The sequence below is a fragment of the Grampus griseus genome (genome assembly GCF_964374135.1).
Source record: "Grampus griseus genome assembly, chromosome: 20".
Lineage (NCBI taxonomy): Eukaryota > Metazoa > Chordata > Mammalia > Artiodactyla > Delphinidae > Grampus > Grampus griseus.
The window spans coordinates 44,731,440-44,747,572 of record NC_139014.1 but is presented as its reverse complement, the minus strand read 5'-3'; the positions used below and the strand labels follow the sequence as shown (position 1 = coordinate 44,747,572).

Here is a 16,133-nt window from a genome sequence, read left to right as displayed (position 1 = left end):
ACTTGGACCACAGCTTTGGGAAGCCCACTCCAAAGATGTTCATTGTGGACATAAGTGCCTGGCTTGTCTGCCTGTACAGATCTGGCAGCCATGAACCCTGGCTAGCACACGGACACCTTGCCTTTGGCATCTGATGGCAGGTGCTCAGATATATTGACGAGGGCACGCCCAGCGGGGCTGGGAGCAGCTTCTGTTTCCCACACACTTTCTGAAGACTCGGGTTCCTGGAAGTTGTGTTGAGAGAGCTGACTGCCCTTCCGCACGCTTTTCTTCTCTGCCAGTTCCACGCGGGCTGCCGTGTATCTGCTCGTGGCCGTGACCGATGCCACCATGCACAGGGCAAAAGAACCCCATGCGAGGCTGTCGACAAAAGGCACAGTTAGGAAAGGGTGTAGGGCTATGATTCCAGGGCTTCCTGCTGGGGTGGAACATTAGCTGCTGGTTCTACCCAATTTGGATCTCAGAGAGCAGCCAATGTGTTGTTGTAGGCAACGTGTTGATGGTTAAGAGAAGCGATTCTGGAGTCATTGTGCTGAGTTTGCACTGTGGGTTTGTACCCATCTCTTACTAACTGTGGGACCTTGAAGCGGCGACTTCATCTTTCTGGATCAGTTTCCTCATCTGCAAAACCGGAATGATAGCAATGCTGGACACCAGATGGTTGTGAGGAATTCACATGGGCATGGGAAGTACTCAGCATAGTATCTGCTGACATATGTATTACTTTTTGTTGTTGTCTCTAACCCAGGACACTGGCACTGGGCATGGGAAGTACTCAGCATAGTATCTGCTGACATATGTATTACTTTTTGTTGTTGTCTCTAACCCAGGACACTGGCACTGGGCATGGTTATTTTTATATCCCTATCCTCTGGAAGCCTATTGCGTTCTGAGTTGATAGTCTACACTTTTCATCTTTCACAGAACCCAGAAGAGTGGCTGCTGAGAACCTCTGCAAACTGACATGTGTGTATGTTTCATGGGGTGGAATTCCCAGGTAAAATAAATAGCTCCATATCCAATCAGCTACAAAAACCCTACCAGTTATTAAGTTCCAGCCCCACTCCAGGGTTTCCAGTCATCCTTAAATATGACTTGACAATCAAGGATACCAAGATCTAGGAGAAAGGCCCAACAACAAACAGAAGAGAAAGGAATCTGGGGACTTCCCTGGTGGTCCGGGGGTTAACACTCCATGCTTCCAATGCAGGGGGCACAGGGTTCGATCCCTGGCTGGGGAACTAAGATCCCACATGCCATGGGGCACGGCCAAAAAAAACCCAAATCCTCCCCCCCCCCCCGCAAAAAGAAAGAAAGGAATCTGAAGGAAAAAGATAAAATGAGGAAGAGAAGAAAACAGCAACAAAAAGAAAACTCTTTGATTAATATCCTCAGAGAAATATGAGAAGATATTGCATCAATAAAGCGATACCAGGGTATATGAAAAAGGAACAACTGGAAAACAAGGAAGATCTTGGAAAGTCCAATAAGATTCAAAATAAGAATTCAATAGAAAAGTTGGAGACAAATAGAAAGAAAATTTTCAGAAATACCAAAAAGAGATAGAAGATATAAGAGGTGCAACAACATCTAGATAATTAATCCAATAGACCCGATATCTAACTCATAAAAATTCTCTGAAAAGAGAGCAGAAGACTGAGGAATGGAAAAATCAAAGACAGAATTCTCAGAATTCTAGGACATGAATATTCAAATTTAAGGGCTCACCAAGCACATGAAAGAAGAATGAATGTGACGGAAAGAAGATCCCCTTCAAGGTACATTATCATGAGTAGAAAACAATAGATTACCTGTAATAGAACATGAATCAGAATGGTATTGGACTCTTGATGGAAGCAATACATTCTAGAAGGAAACAGACACATCTTCAAAATTCTAAGGGAGAATGACTTTCAACAAAGAATTTTACATACCACCAAACTATCAATCAAGGTGGAGCATTGAAAAGATACATTTCCAGACATGCAAGGAATAAAATAATTTCTCTCTCATTGAATCCTTTCTTCAGAAGCTACTGGAGGATGTGCTCCCACAAAAAAGTGGTTGTAAACTAGGATAATGATACAGGACCTAGGACAGAAGGAAACAAGGGACTAGCAAAGGGAAATCTCCACTCGACAGCTCCATTCCAGAGCGGAGCAGGAAGACAGAGGGTTTTGGTGGGTTGGAAGAGTAGAGCAGGGAGAGATGGGACTGAGAGATTGTTATGTTTAATACCATTTGAGTTTTAAAAACTAGTATGTATTTCTTTTATTGAAAATTAAGAAATTGAAAGCAATAGGAAACAAAATGGCATTGGAAACAAACAGACCATTTTTCAAACTCCTATGATGTTTGGGATTTGCTTTTACATCCACAGCAGTAGGACCTCAATATAAATTGGCCACAGATCCTGACCCACCTGACATCCCTCTCAGCTCTAGAGCAGCTGTACTCCTGACTGTGTGCAGTGCTGGTGAGGTCACCTCAGGACCAATAGCACCTGCTCAGAGGGAGGCAGCTAAAGTGACAAACAAGTGGAGGAAATGGTATAAAGAGAAACATTTGTAAAAATTAACTTCTTCAGATTTCAAAGACGAAGAAGCATTCAAAATCTAATAAATCATGAAGTTTATGGTTAGTCATAACATAGGTGTATTTGCCAAACGCTGGTATATAGTAGGATGAGGGAGTGAGCCCTGAACATGACACTTGTTCTACAAAGAGAAAGTAACACAAGACGTTGTTATAGAGGAGGAAAATGTAGGTATATGTATATATATATTTTAAGATGCAGCCAGGATTCGGAGGTCCACATCAAAGAGAACCCCTGTGGACTTGTGTGACATGGTCGAGTCTTTCTGGTAGAGCTAGAACTTCTGTGTCATGGCCTGTCTTTCCGTTAGAATCAGGGGCTGGGTCTCTCCTCATTGAAGTATTTATTAGGAATTATAGCAGGACTTTTCCCCTTAAGCTGTGTTTAAGAAAGTAACAGCACTATCTCTATTTCTTGAGCACTTTACTCTGTGCCAAGAATTTTATAAACATAACCTCTTTATATTCCCATAAGCACAACTGAGACAGGTACATCATTTTACAGATGAGGAAACTGGGCTACAGAAAGATTACGAAACTAATCCAAGAGTAGCAGGTGGCAGAACCATGACCAAGGTCAGTGGTCCTACAAAACCTGTGTGCCTCCCTGCTGGTCCTTCGGGGCTTGAGCACCGTGGCCAGCAACTCACCAGTATGACCAGCCATAGTCCCACGTCTGAGGCTTCCAATCTTCCGGTCCAACGTTCACAGTGATTTGAAAAATGGTTGTGTACATCATGTGGGCCACCATGGCTAGGAGCCCTGCACGAGGAAAGCTTGTGAGCCACAGTGAAGAATGTAGTTTCTCTACGGTACCTGAGGTGGATGTCCAGAGCCCACTAGCATCCTCCTTGAGCCCTTCCAAGCAGCCTTCATGTTTTACATGTACACTAATCTCTTAGAGTCACTGATCTACGCAGTGGTATAGGTTCCTTTGCCATGTCATCCCTCCCAAGACCACACCTTTCTATGTTATCATGTCCCTGTGTCACTATGCTCAGAGACATCAATCTTCTATCCTCTCTTTCCCAGCACACAGGGGAGGTCCTTGAGCGACATTTGGCCTTAAGCCATACTTGACCAAGTTCTGTCCTGTTATTCTTTAGAATGTGGATTGTTCGCTGACACATAAAAACTTTGCATAAAAATCTGAACATATTCTGGCCACAGTAGACTTGCATAGCCAATAATTAGTGGGAACCGAAGTCAGTTGCCAGTGTGGTTTTCTGTCCTTTGTAGGTGAATTGGTCTTTTTGCCTGGAGAGCCAGAGGATTTTTTTTCCTTGAACAGTTTTAGTGGAATGTGTCTAGCACTTGAATGTACTGTGTCATTTTGTCAGGTATTTGGAGGGAGTTTTCTATATACAGATTTTGGTCTTTGGTCCAGAAAATTTCCTTGAATTTTGCTTTTAAATATTAGTTGTCCTATTGTTTTGTCTTTCTTTTTCAGGGACTCCCATTACATTTATGTTTTTATTTAATAAATGTATGGCAGGCAGTGACCAACTGGGGATCATCTTCAGCGGGATATTGACCCCAAACTTGGATAATCATTCTTAACAAGCTACCATTTTTTTGAGTACTTACTATATACTAGGTGCATTCTTATTTAGTCTCCACCATAGCCTTTTGAGGTAGCTAGCTTGCAGAAGTTAAGCTACTTGCCCAGGGTCACACAGCCATTAAGTAGGAGAGATCTGAACGCAGGGAGGATTTCTCCACAGACTCATGCTTAACCATCGTACTAAACAAAGCAATCTCTGTTCTAGAGCCAGTGGACCCCCTTCCCAGGGTTGTGACAGAGACATACTGATAAATTTTATTCTCCATTTGTGCCTATCCCCCTTTTGTTTCATCAGTCACCCATTGCTTCCACCAATGGGATTAATTCAGTAGCTTCTCCCGCGGACCAGATGTCCTGCTGAATGGGCTAGCGACAGGAAGAGCCAGCCTGGAGCTTTGCCAGTTCCCTCTGGGGCAGGCTGTGGGGGATTTGCCTGTTCTGATGATGCGCTTGGGGAACGTACCTGCAAGCACCATGAGGATGGCTACAGAGGCATCCACCTTGAGCCAGTGGAATCCAGAGCTGTGATAACTCACTCTGGAGCCCAGGACGATGGCGCTTGTCAACGTCAGAAGGATATTCAGGACCTCAGCCCCAATGCACAGCCACAAAACACCTGCGAAATGTAAGGATGACAGAGACGCTGGGAACTTAGAAGTACTAGGATATTTAGTCCTTTGAGTTAGTTCACTTCTAAAACAAAAAATACAAAACCAGCACCGCGGGGTGAAAAACCACAGATACCTCTGCAGAGTCTTGGAAAGCTGACAGTGAAAGGGGGGTCCCGGGGCTTGAAAGAGAAGTTTGTAAAGATTGTTGTTAGCTGGAAGGGAAAAAGCACTAAGCAAAATTCTGATGTGGGGAGCTGAGGGGTACTGGAGGTCCCATGGCCTAGTTCAAAAGTTAAAGTGTTATTTTGATTCCACCAGAAGACATTATCTTTGTCTTTTAAAGGAGAGGATCCTCTTAACCAGGGTGGGCAAAGGAATCTGAGCATTGAGGAGCCCTGATTCGAGATACCAAAATCTCATTTGTTTCTGTGTGAGCCTATGATTTACCCTTTGGGTGGGACCTCATCTGCAGCTTCAAGAAACTGCGTTGGATGTGGAAGGGAGTGAATAAAGGGGGCAGGGAGAGAAACTATTATTTGCAAAAGGCCTCCTATAAGGTAGTTAGGTACTGTGTAGACACAGCAATGAATGGAACAGATGTGGTCCATGCCATCACAAAAGCTATATTCCAGCTGGGAAAACTAAGAAAGTAAGTACAAATTTGATGAGTGTCAGAGAAAAGAAAAAACACTATAGGAAGTGATGAGCTGGACTCATCTCTTTCCTGTTCTGTGGTCACCTCACATCGGTAGCTTGAAATCAGCCATGGTGGGAGCGTTTACTCCCTGGAAAGTTCCAAACACTACCGATCAGGGCTTCCCTTCTCCTCCACAAAGTTGGTGGTTTAACATTTTCTAGCATTACTGACTACAGGGCACATGAAAAGAGCCAGTGGTTCTGGCTTTTGGACTTGACTTCGTAGAAAAACCGTAAATAACTCTTTGCTCTTTTCCCCCAGCCCAACCAAAACCATAGAAATTGTCCAAAGTGCGAGGAGGGCTGGTGGTCAGAACGTGAGGAAGGTATTTACCTCGTTCTTCAGCTGGTATGAGACTCTGGAAACTCCTACACTTTTCACCTAGAAGAAAAAGAGGACAGAAGCCCAAGTAGGGTGAACCTTGACTATTAGGGGCAAACTGTGTTTCTAGATCCCTTGAGTGTATCCAGGTCATTTTGAACAAGGATTGGGGAGTGTGGCTTTATTGCTCCCCAACAGGTGGTGCACCTCCCTGGGGGATCATGATATAGGTCTGCTCCAGTGAATCCAGGCTAGGCCTTGTGCCTTTCTTCAGCCAAGAATTGGGAGTGGAAATGGGGGGAGGAGGTCACTTCTGGTCAGAAGTTTTAAGAGCCCGTGTTTTGTCTAAAGGTTCTCATCTTCTTGCTTCCATGGTCACAGAAGCCCAAGTCCAGATGGAGTCTCTGTCTGCCTAGATTCCTGAGTGGCTCCAGTGAGGAGACACTGCTTGCCGACCTGAAAAGTACAAACAGCAAGAGCTAGAAATGAATTTGTTGGCTTAAACTGCTGGGACTTGGGGCTTGTCTGTTATTATAGCATAACTTAGCCCATCTGGACTGATGCTGCAAGCCTTAGACCAGGGGTACTTGACTTCCCAAACAGCACCATGATGATATGAGTCTGAAATAATTTCTTTCTGGGTAGAGAGCAAGTGACAATGTTCGTAATCATTAAAAAAAATGAATTAGAGCAGATATCAGAACTATCTCTGCTACCGAGTGAGCCAATTACTCGTACTCCATTTTGCTTTCTGGAAGGGAAGCGAAAGGAAGCAGTTATTACGTGTGTACCAAGTACAGGGCAGAACCCACCACCAGGCTTCTTCTGTGCTCTGGGGGGTGTGCTTTGCCTGTATCATCTGTCACGTTGCGCAGATCGGCTAGAAAACCTTGGCGTTGCTACTTTTGATGTGTAGTCCCTTTGAAGGAGCTAAGTCCTTAAATATCTACTGAGTGGACGGATGTCACCCAATTCTGGTTTGGGGGTGAGTGACAGATGGATGATTGAGACCACAGCAAATCACCTTCTGGGATCCTGTCCCAGGTGGGTGTGCCAATTTCTCCATACTTCAACCCCGAAATGAATCATGGGTGGCAGAGTGGGAGGAGCCTGGGAAATTGCCTGATTCTTCTCTGCACAGTTAGGAAGAGTGGGTCCAAGGACATCTGAGAGGAAGAAATGGTAAAGAAGACACAGGTAGAGGCATTTTCAGCACTAGAACTGGGCTTGCAGGGGCCCCGCCTGTGCGGTCCAGCCATGTCGCTGATTTAATGCAGCCCAGCCGGCTGTAGCGGAGATGCATCCAGCTGTTTCCAGTCTGGGCTGGTCGGAGCTAAAAGAGGCGAAGTTAGGGGCATAGATCATTAACTCTTCAAAGGAATGGCTTTCCCATTGCTAAAATCTGTTCAACAGTCCCCACACTAGCCTTGCTTTGAAGATTAAATGAGATACTAGGTAGGAAGGCTGCTCTCCTAGTTACTGTGCACTTAACCCTTAATGGAATAAAATGAGTTCTGGGACTTCCCTGGTGGCTCAGTGGTTAAGAATCTGCCTGCCACTGCAGGGGACATGGGTTCGAGCCCTGGTCCGGGAAGATCCCCCATGCCGCGGAGCAACTAAGCCTGTGCACCACAACTACCGACCCTGTGCTCTAGAGCCCGTGAGCCGCAGCTACTGAGCCCGCGTGCCACAGCTACTGAAGCCCGTGTGCCTAGAGCCCGTGCTCCGCAACAAGAGAAGCCACTGCCATGAGAAGCCCTCGCACCGCATCGGGAAGAGGAGCCCCCGCTCGCCGCAACTAGAGAAAACCCGCGCGCAGCAATGAAGACTCAACGCAGCCAAAATAAATAAATTAATTAATTAATTAAAAATGAGTTCTAATGGGGCCTTTTTGCTTATGGTTAGCATAAATTATTATTTATTACTAGACTGTAAGCACCTTGAGGGCAAAGATCACGTCAACTAACTTTTCTGGAAGTTTTCAGGGAGAGAAGTAACGTTGAGGAGCATCTTTGGACTTTAGAAAATATATTTTCTCTTATAGAAGAGAAAATTCCAGATCACTTTCCTATTCAAGAACTCATACAGCCTCCCCCCATTCCTCCAGCCTCACGTCTAGATCTCTCTTCTTCTTTCATGTCCTCTCTCCCGCAAGCTGACTTCCCAATGCAGAACCCATTTTTTGCTTCCTTAGCGCAAGCCAGCATTCACCTTCTGCTTCATCAAGTATGCTATGTATGGCCAGGTGCATGTTTTGAAGGTACAGATGCCCAAAGGCCATAACCCTTGAGATTTGCCATGCTCAACCTCCAAGTACCCTTGGGCCTCATTCCTTCATGCTTCTGCGTTGCCCCTCTGCTGGGCTATAGGAAGAAGAGAAATAAAGTTTGGGTTTATGATACCGCCATCTGGCTGAGCTGCCCTGCTGGGCTTGATTCGGAAGCAGGGATTCATCTGTCACCTAACTGTCCACAACAAGTGGCCCGAAGGAGCGTATTTACACTGCCTGGGACCAAGCGCAACAGAATCAGGGAGCTATCTGCCAATCTACAGCCACACTGGCCTCTGCAGCCTTCTCATTAAGTCCGTTTTGGATTGTGCAAGGGGACATTTTTCCTGGTTGATTCTCTGCTTTTGGTGGCAGCAGTGGTGTGGACAGAGAATGTCACTTGCCGTATCAGTCAACAAAGGATGTTGCGGAAAACCGGGATACTGGCCCTAGATAGTGAAGAGGCACATCAAAGGAAGAATTTCATTAAGCCCAGACTCTTGCATCTTCCCATACATGGAAAAGTGCTGCGCTCCTTTTCTTGAGATGCCTGGTTTTTCTTTAATTAGCAGTAATCTTTTGATGTTTGATTACCTGTTTTTTTGCAAAAACTCCTATACATCCTGGCTCCCCCCTTTCCTCCTTGGAATGGCCCCTCGGAGCTCTCTGAGAGGCTGTCTCCCAGGCTTAAGTCCTCAGTAATGCCCCAGATAAAACATAATTCTCAGCTTTTAGGTTGTGCATTTTTTTTTTCGGTTGATAGCAGTGTTATGGCCACGGTAGCTCAACATTCGTCCTGGTCGCCCCAGTTCTACTAGGGAGGTCTACAGCCTTGGGGAAATCTCAACACTCGCACCTGCTCTCTTGCAAGGCACTTTGGGGCTGATGGGGGTCCTTTTTTCACATCATGTCATCAGCTCCTCACTAGAACCCTGTGAGCCAGGCCTGGAGTGAGAGTAGCAGATGGACATCATGGACAGAATGCGGCATTTAAATCCAACAGGACTGGCTTCTATGCCAGTTCTGCCCCAGTCAGGAATCATAGGAAGTTCCTTGACTTCTCTGTGCCTCACTTTCTTCATCTGCAAAATGGGTTTTATCAAAGTCCTCCAATGAGAAAGTTATGAAAGTATCTTGAGAGCAGCCTTCCACTTTTTGGTGTGTTTAATTATTGATAAAGGCAAGTACAGATATCCCTAGTTTACAGACTTGGAGGCCAGGCTCAAACAGGTTGGTAGAATCAGGAGTTGAAACTGGATTTTCTCACCCGGGACCCAGTGCCTTTTTCAACATCACCACTGCTGTCTTTATACTTAATACACGGAGGCCTAAGGGTCTATCTTGTCTTCTGAAGAGGGCTGCCTTGTCTCAGCAGGAGTAAAGAGGAGGCCAGGTACAGAGCCAGGGGCAGGGCAAAGTGAAAATGGAGGCCGGCCGAGGAGATTAAGAGAATTCCCAATAGCTTAGGAGGGTGAGTTTAGCCTGGGCGAAGGGTCAGACCACAGTGACCCCTTGATTAATATGAATCCTCAGAAATGATGTTCCTTTTGAATAAGCCCAGCAGGATTAAAAGGAAAAATCTTTATAAATCCCACAAAGCCGGACAGGCAGGTGTTACATAGCTGGACAGAAGTTTACCAGCCAAGCCGTACAGCCAGCCAGCCTAGGAAACGGTGTCGTAGTGCTGGGGACAGACTCTGGAAACCTGTCTGCTGTTCTCCCCAAGCCCCCACCCACTATGGGGTGCCCAGGTCCCTCTGTCCTTGAACTTTCTGAGTTTAGCAGAACAGCGTAGTACTGGAAATCAACACATTTTGTTGACTAATTCATTCGTCCAAGAAAAAGAACAGTTAGTCGAAGCGCTGCCCCAACCAGGAGTTTTTGTTTTAAATCTTCACTTCGGAGGATGCGCTCTCTCTTTAAAGGCATTAGGAAGAAGGTGCAGAGCTATTCGGTGTGACTTAACAGAGGATCACCGGAAATAGCACTCCAGGTAGGGGATCCCCGGAGGGTCAACTTTTAGGGGGATGGAGATGGAGCTGATTCAGAAGGAAGATATCCAGGAAGCCTCAGGGGGCAGCAGAGCTGGGGGTGGCCGGACAGCCCGAGGCTCCTCTCCTGCACATCCTCCCCAGGCTGGAGTCCTTACGGCCAGATCTACTCAGCCCCCCTCACCTCTCCTGACCCTCTCTCTAAAGCCCCGGGTGGGTGCCTTCCATCCACCTCCAGTTGCAGTCTTTTCCTGTTTTGCCCCCAACTCTCCCAGGCACTTGTGCTAAATTAGACTCAATAGCAGAAATTTGTACGGAGTAATCTCCCCGAGGGGGCCCCAGGCTGCGGTCCGCTGCAGCCATGCTTTCTTGGGCCTGGGCAATGTGTTTTCACATGGAAAGCCAGATAGCTTGCTCCCCTTGAACAACCAGAGGAACTGATGACATTGAGCTCATAAGCCCACAAGCCCGTAAGGCTGAGCTGAGCAAGACGTGCCCCCTTCAGCTAAGGCTGAGGCTTCAAGGTCACTGGCATTCCTCGCTAGCCCTTACCACCTTCTGTAGGCATTTATTTGCAACCTAATGTAGGCCTTTTGCTTTATTTCCTATACGTTTGCTACTGTTTTAGTTATTATCTAGTAACAATTTAATTCTAACCTTTTTTGTTTTCGGGGCATCTTGTAGCACAGTGGTCACGTTTCTGGGGAGGGGGAAGGTGTTCTGAGGACAATGGCCTCCTTTCTTCCTTCTTAATAAAGTGATGACAATATTTAAAGACCTCGGTTTACCTGGACGACCTTATTATATCAAGAAATATGTAGGATGTGAGGGCGATCTGGCTGCAACCTCTGTCACCCCTTTCATCGCCAGCGTTCATTCAGCTGATCTGGCTGGCTAGGCGGGCGTCCCCTTCCTCCCTCACCGCTCCATCTGTGTCCCTCCCGAAGCTGCACGCTCTGTCGAAGAGGACGACCTTCCCCGATAGAGGAGGACCGTTCTTTGGTCGAGGGTATACGAGTAGCTGTGCTCCCCTGCTAGAACCTCCAGACAAGCTCTCAAGGTCCATTTATAGGAGAACGTAGGGTAGTCAAGCTTCCGAGACTCCAGACACATCCAAATGAGGCGCTGCACGTGGCAGTCTGCCTTTAAAAAAAAAAAAGAAATAAAAAGAAAAAAACCCCAAATATATAAAAGTGTGAATGGAGTATTCTTTTTAGATGGATGGGCACAAACTTATTCATTGACAATTATAAGACCATTGCCCTTCAGTTAAGTTTTGGGTATTGTGGGTTTGTAGGGAAAGTCTGGGCTCAGGGTTAAGAAGTTTGAGTTGCATGTGTAGCTCTATCAGAATCTAGCTATACAATCCTCAGTGGGGCCTGTCTACCTCTGGAACTCAGTTTTCCCATCTGTGAAATGAGTCTGATGTTCTAGATCAGCCTTTTCCAAAGGGTGTTCCACTGAACACTAGTCTCACAGGATATTAATCCTTATTCTACACAGATATTTTTTTTACTACCTCAACTAATTTTAGGAAACACTGGGATATGTAAGAATAAACAGGTTTCTTTATTGAGATTTTAATGTGCTAATGTGCATTGTGAATTTCCAAGAAGGAAAGGCAGTCTACGACATCTTCCAAATTTGTGTGACTATCAACACATTTAATTTTACAAAGAGTACCTTAAAAGGCACCTGTGTGGAGTAATCGTTGAGGAAACCCAGCGAAGCCCTTGGTAAAGCCTCCTTCTGGTTGGACATCAAGCATATAAGATAAACGTACATCAGAAAAGGGTCAAGAAATACATTCTTTACTTTTCCTTGGCTTTGTCCATGAATCACTGAAAACATCAACCCTCCTCAGAATTCAGCACGTCTTCCTGATCATATACGAAAAACCTTTCAGTCATGTGACCCGTGAGAAGACGGGTGTGTGTGTAGTAAACACTCTGTGTGTTGACAAAAGTGCCAAGGGAGAGGCCACAACAGTGAGAGGCCCGCGTACTGCAAAAAAAAAAAAAAAAAAAAAAATGTTATGAGGATGGGGAAATAAAAGGCAATTAGAAACTACAGGAAAAGCAAAAAGCTGTATAAGAAGTTTAAGGTAGTGATAGCACCCTTCTTGATTCTGTGATGAACAATCCGTGTATAGTGTAAATAAATTATTGGTTTGTTGATTTAAATAAAATAGCAATATAACTATATTAGAAGGATGGCAGATATGGGATGTGGTGGTGAGAGAAATTTATCCTTGTCTATCATGACAGGAAGTCAATAGATACTATCTAACATGATACTATCTAACATCTAATAGATACTATCTAACATAGCAATATCAGCGTATTGTTTAGAAATGCAGAGGCAAATACCAGAAGAAAGAACTAAGCTAAAAGTGGTTTCCCCTGGGTATAGCACTAGGTTATGAAGTAGGAGGCGGCAGGAGACTGTTAGTTTTTCTTAGAAGCCTTTCAAAATGATTTGATCTCTTACCTATGTGTAAATATTACCTTGGTTAAATATTTTTTTAAAGGGAATGCAGGTTTATAGACCGCATCCCAGATCTGCTGAATCAGAAAGTCCAGGGCTGGGTATCTGGATTTTTACAAACTCCCTGGGTGATTGTGATGTGCACCATTTGATAGCTGGTGTCATGCTTTCTTTATATGCAGCGGTGGAAATAGAAATAGGCGACCCTCAGATGGGGACTTGGAAAGGGAATGGTAATTCTCAAGCAATTTGCCTAGGGGTATGATGATTGTATTTTCCAAACCACAAACCTGAGACTATCTTGAGGACCCTTCAGGAGGCAGGGCCATGAGCCTCCTGCATCTGTCCATGAGGGTAGAGAGAGTGGACGGATAGGAAGAGAGTGCACTTCCCAGAGGAGAGAGGTGGGGAAGCCCCGCCGGTAGCCTGAGCTCCTTGTACTGCTGCAGTGTCCTCACCACACTTAGAGCAAAGGCCGCAGGCACTGGCCTGTGTACATGGGAGGGCAAGGCTTGGCACCGCCCCTCTGCAGTGACCACGGGGGCAGTGATGGGGAGGGGCACACAGCATCTTAGAGGGTTCCTTCTTGTTGCCTTTTACTTAGACCTCAGGAATAAATTACTAATGCTACGGGTATGGGGAAAGAAAAGGCAATTAGAAACTTCAGGAAAAGCAAAAAACTGTACAAGGATGTAATGTAATAAGCCTGAGGTCAGGGTGGGCATGCTGAGGGGTGGGGGTCCTCTCCTTTCCACCTTGAGGGCCGTGTTCTCCCAGCAGGAAGGGAAGAACATCCTGGCCCCGAGCATGGGGTTGGGTTTGCAGCCAGGCTGCCGAATTCCTCCTTCCTCGCTTGCTCACGAGGTAAAAACACTGTTTTCTGAAATACGTCCTCCAAATTATAACTTTCTCTTTCCCCTTCTCTGTCCTCTTCCTTCACCACTTCCCTCACCACCACCCTGTCAAGCCCGTTGAAGTTCAAAAGACATCAACGAATCAGGCTTGAGTAATGGTGGTGGTGGAGGGCTTGCTCCTGTGTAGCTTGAAACTCAGTTTCCTCATTTGCGAGCTGAGAAAACACTATTTACTTTGCTGGGGTTATTTCAAGGTTGCCTGAGATAAAGGTCTGACTTGTTCATGGTTTTACTTCTGGTATGTGCTCCGTACAGGGGATTCCCTTCCCACCAATGATGATGAGTGTGTTTCCTAAGAGAACCTTCTGTTCCAAGACCCCTTAAATGTGCGGGGATGCAGTTTAGGGTTGGGTGGGGGGCCACTTGAGATTCACCAGAGACTGAATGACACTAGGAAATGGTAAAAGCTAATGTGTAATAAACACTTATCCTGTATCTGGTGCAGTGTTTAGTGAATTCGGTCATTTCATCTTTATGGTAACTCTAGAGATGAGTACAGCTATTGTTCCTGTTTTATAGGTGAGAAAACTGGGGCTCAGAGAGGTGGAGAGCCTTGCTCGAGGACACACAGGTAGTCAGCGGCAGAGCTGGGGTTCAAGCCCTAGTGGCCATCCCGCACCTGTCCCCCCGGGCCCCCCAGGCCATGCTCACCTGTGCTGTCGAGGCTCTCCTCGCATGACTGCCAGAGCCCCAGGTGGAACCTGCGCCAGATGAACCTGTCGTCTCCCGTCTCCCAAATGTACTGGACGGCCTGGGTCCCGTTGTCCCTGCTGCCACTGCTGTAGTGGATGCAGTGCAGCACCTCCGGATGGTCCTGGCACAGCGGCTTTGCCACCCGCCGGGTCCCCTCACACCAGTAGCTGCTGCCCACGGCCGTGAGGGAGAAGGCGAGGATGAGGCAGACGGGGAGGAGGGCCAGTACCCGCTGTCGCCTGGCCCGGTCCATGGCCGAATGCGGGGTGCAGAGGCAGGATGAGCCGTGGGGCCCCCCTCCCCTGCCTTGTCATGGTACCTGCCCCTCCTCAGCCCGCCATCTGGCATTCTTACATCTTCCCTCACATCCCCCTGGGAAACCGGTGCTCTCCAGCGTGCAGCATCCTCTGAACACCTGTACCCTGAGGAGGCATAGCGCTGGGACGCCCCCGCTTTAACAGTGTCAGCCCTTCTGTCCCGCCCACGATGGAGAGGTGCTGGAGGTGCCAGTTTCTGGTTTTGCTCAACTGTGGTGCAAATACGCATAACACAGAATTCACCACGTTAACCGTTTTTAAGTGCACACTTAAGTACATTCGCGTTCGGCCACCGATCTCCAGAGCTCTTTTCATCTCACGAAACTGAAACTCTGTCCCCATTAGATGCTAACTGCCCATCCCTCCACCCCCAGCCCCTGGCAACACCCACGATACTCTCTGTGAATTTGGTCACTCTAGCTATACGTGGAATTTGTCTTTCGTAACTGGCTTTTTTCATGTAGCATAATGTCCTCAAGGTTCCTCGTGTTGTAGCAGGTATCAGAATCTCCTTCCTTTTAAAGGCTGAATAATGTCCCATGGTGTGGACACACCGCAATTTGTTTATCCATTCATCCACTGATGGATAGACACTTGACTTGTTTCCGCTTGCTGGCTGTTATAAAGGACGCTGGGTTCTGACGGAGGTCCAGGATGGTCTGGGTGGGTGTCTGGGTGAGACTGCTCCACCCTTGTCTTTTGCTTTGGTCAGGGTCCTCGGGCTGAGGCCTGCCCAGCTCTACAGAGAAAGAGACTGCTGCGGAGAACAACTTCTGGCCCAGGGACTGAGACGCTCCGGTCTAGGCAGCCTGCTTCAGGGCCTGAGTGCTACGCAGAGGGGAGGGGGGCATGCACCCCACATGGGTGCATTCAGCACCACCCTGGGGCCTCCATAGCTGGCAGGCAGGGGCCCTGGCATATTGTTGCAGGAGAAGGGCGGGGGCGGGGTGGGGGGAGGCGAGAGAATGGTCACATCCCAGGTCTCAGGGGAGTCCCTGGGATGGGCGGCCAAGTTAGGGTCCTTGGCTTCGCACAGGAAAGAATTCGAGAGCAAGACAGAGTGAAATGAAAGCGGGTTTGTTTAGAGGGATACACATACCGGATGCAATGCGGACCTTCTCAGAAAGTGAGAGGGCCTTGGGGTGCGGGGTTGTTAGTTTTTATGGGCCGGGTAATTTCATATGCTAATGAGTGGGAGGGATATTCTAAGTATCTTGGAGAAGGGGTGGGGATTTCCCCTGCATTGGGACACTGCCCACTTTGTGGCTTCTTATGACCTGCCTCGGAACTGTCATGGCGCCGGTGGGCGTGTCATTAACATGCTAATATATTACAATAAGCGTATAATAAGGCTCAAAGTCTGCGGGAAGTAAAGTCTTCCACCATCTTGGTCGTAACCAGTTCTTGTCGTATGCTCAAAGGCTGTGGCATTCTTTTAACGGTTGTGCCCTGCCCCCTTCCCTCCTGTCTCATTATCACTCATGCCCTTGCCCAGGGGGCACTGCAGGAGCGGCGTTGCCGAGGAGACTTAAGCTGCTTCTTGGGCAGAGGACATGGATGAAACAGTGAGGGCCAGAGGAGGGTAGCAGAAGTTTCCACATGGCATCTGGAGCACACAGGTTCTCCATCCCATGTTAGACACCTCCAAAGACCCTCAGATATAATGGAGAATAT

The 16,133-nt window shown here is 47.0% G+C and overlaps 1 protein-coding gene across 1 annotated transcript; it reads right to left on the bottom strand.

Annotated features, from left to right (window-relative positions):
- Nucleotides 1-101: 101 nt before the first annotated feature.
- GSG1L2 (GSG1 like 2) lies at nucleotides 102-14,395 on the bottom strand (the record flags this gene model as incomplete). The annotated part of the gene is made up of 5 exons (XM_082679451.1): nucleotides 102-360; nucleotides 3,246-3,357; nucleotides 4,623-4,775; nucleotides 5,801-5,848; nucleotides 14,101-14,395. The coding sequence occupies 5 exons, from the start codon at nucleotides 14,393-14,395 to the stop codon at nucleotides 102-104; spliced, it is 867 nt and encodes a 288-aa protein (XP_082535577.1).
- Between the last annotated feature and the right edge of the window lie 1,738 nt (nucleotides 14,396-16,133).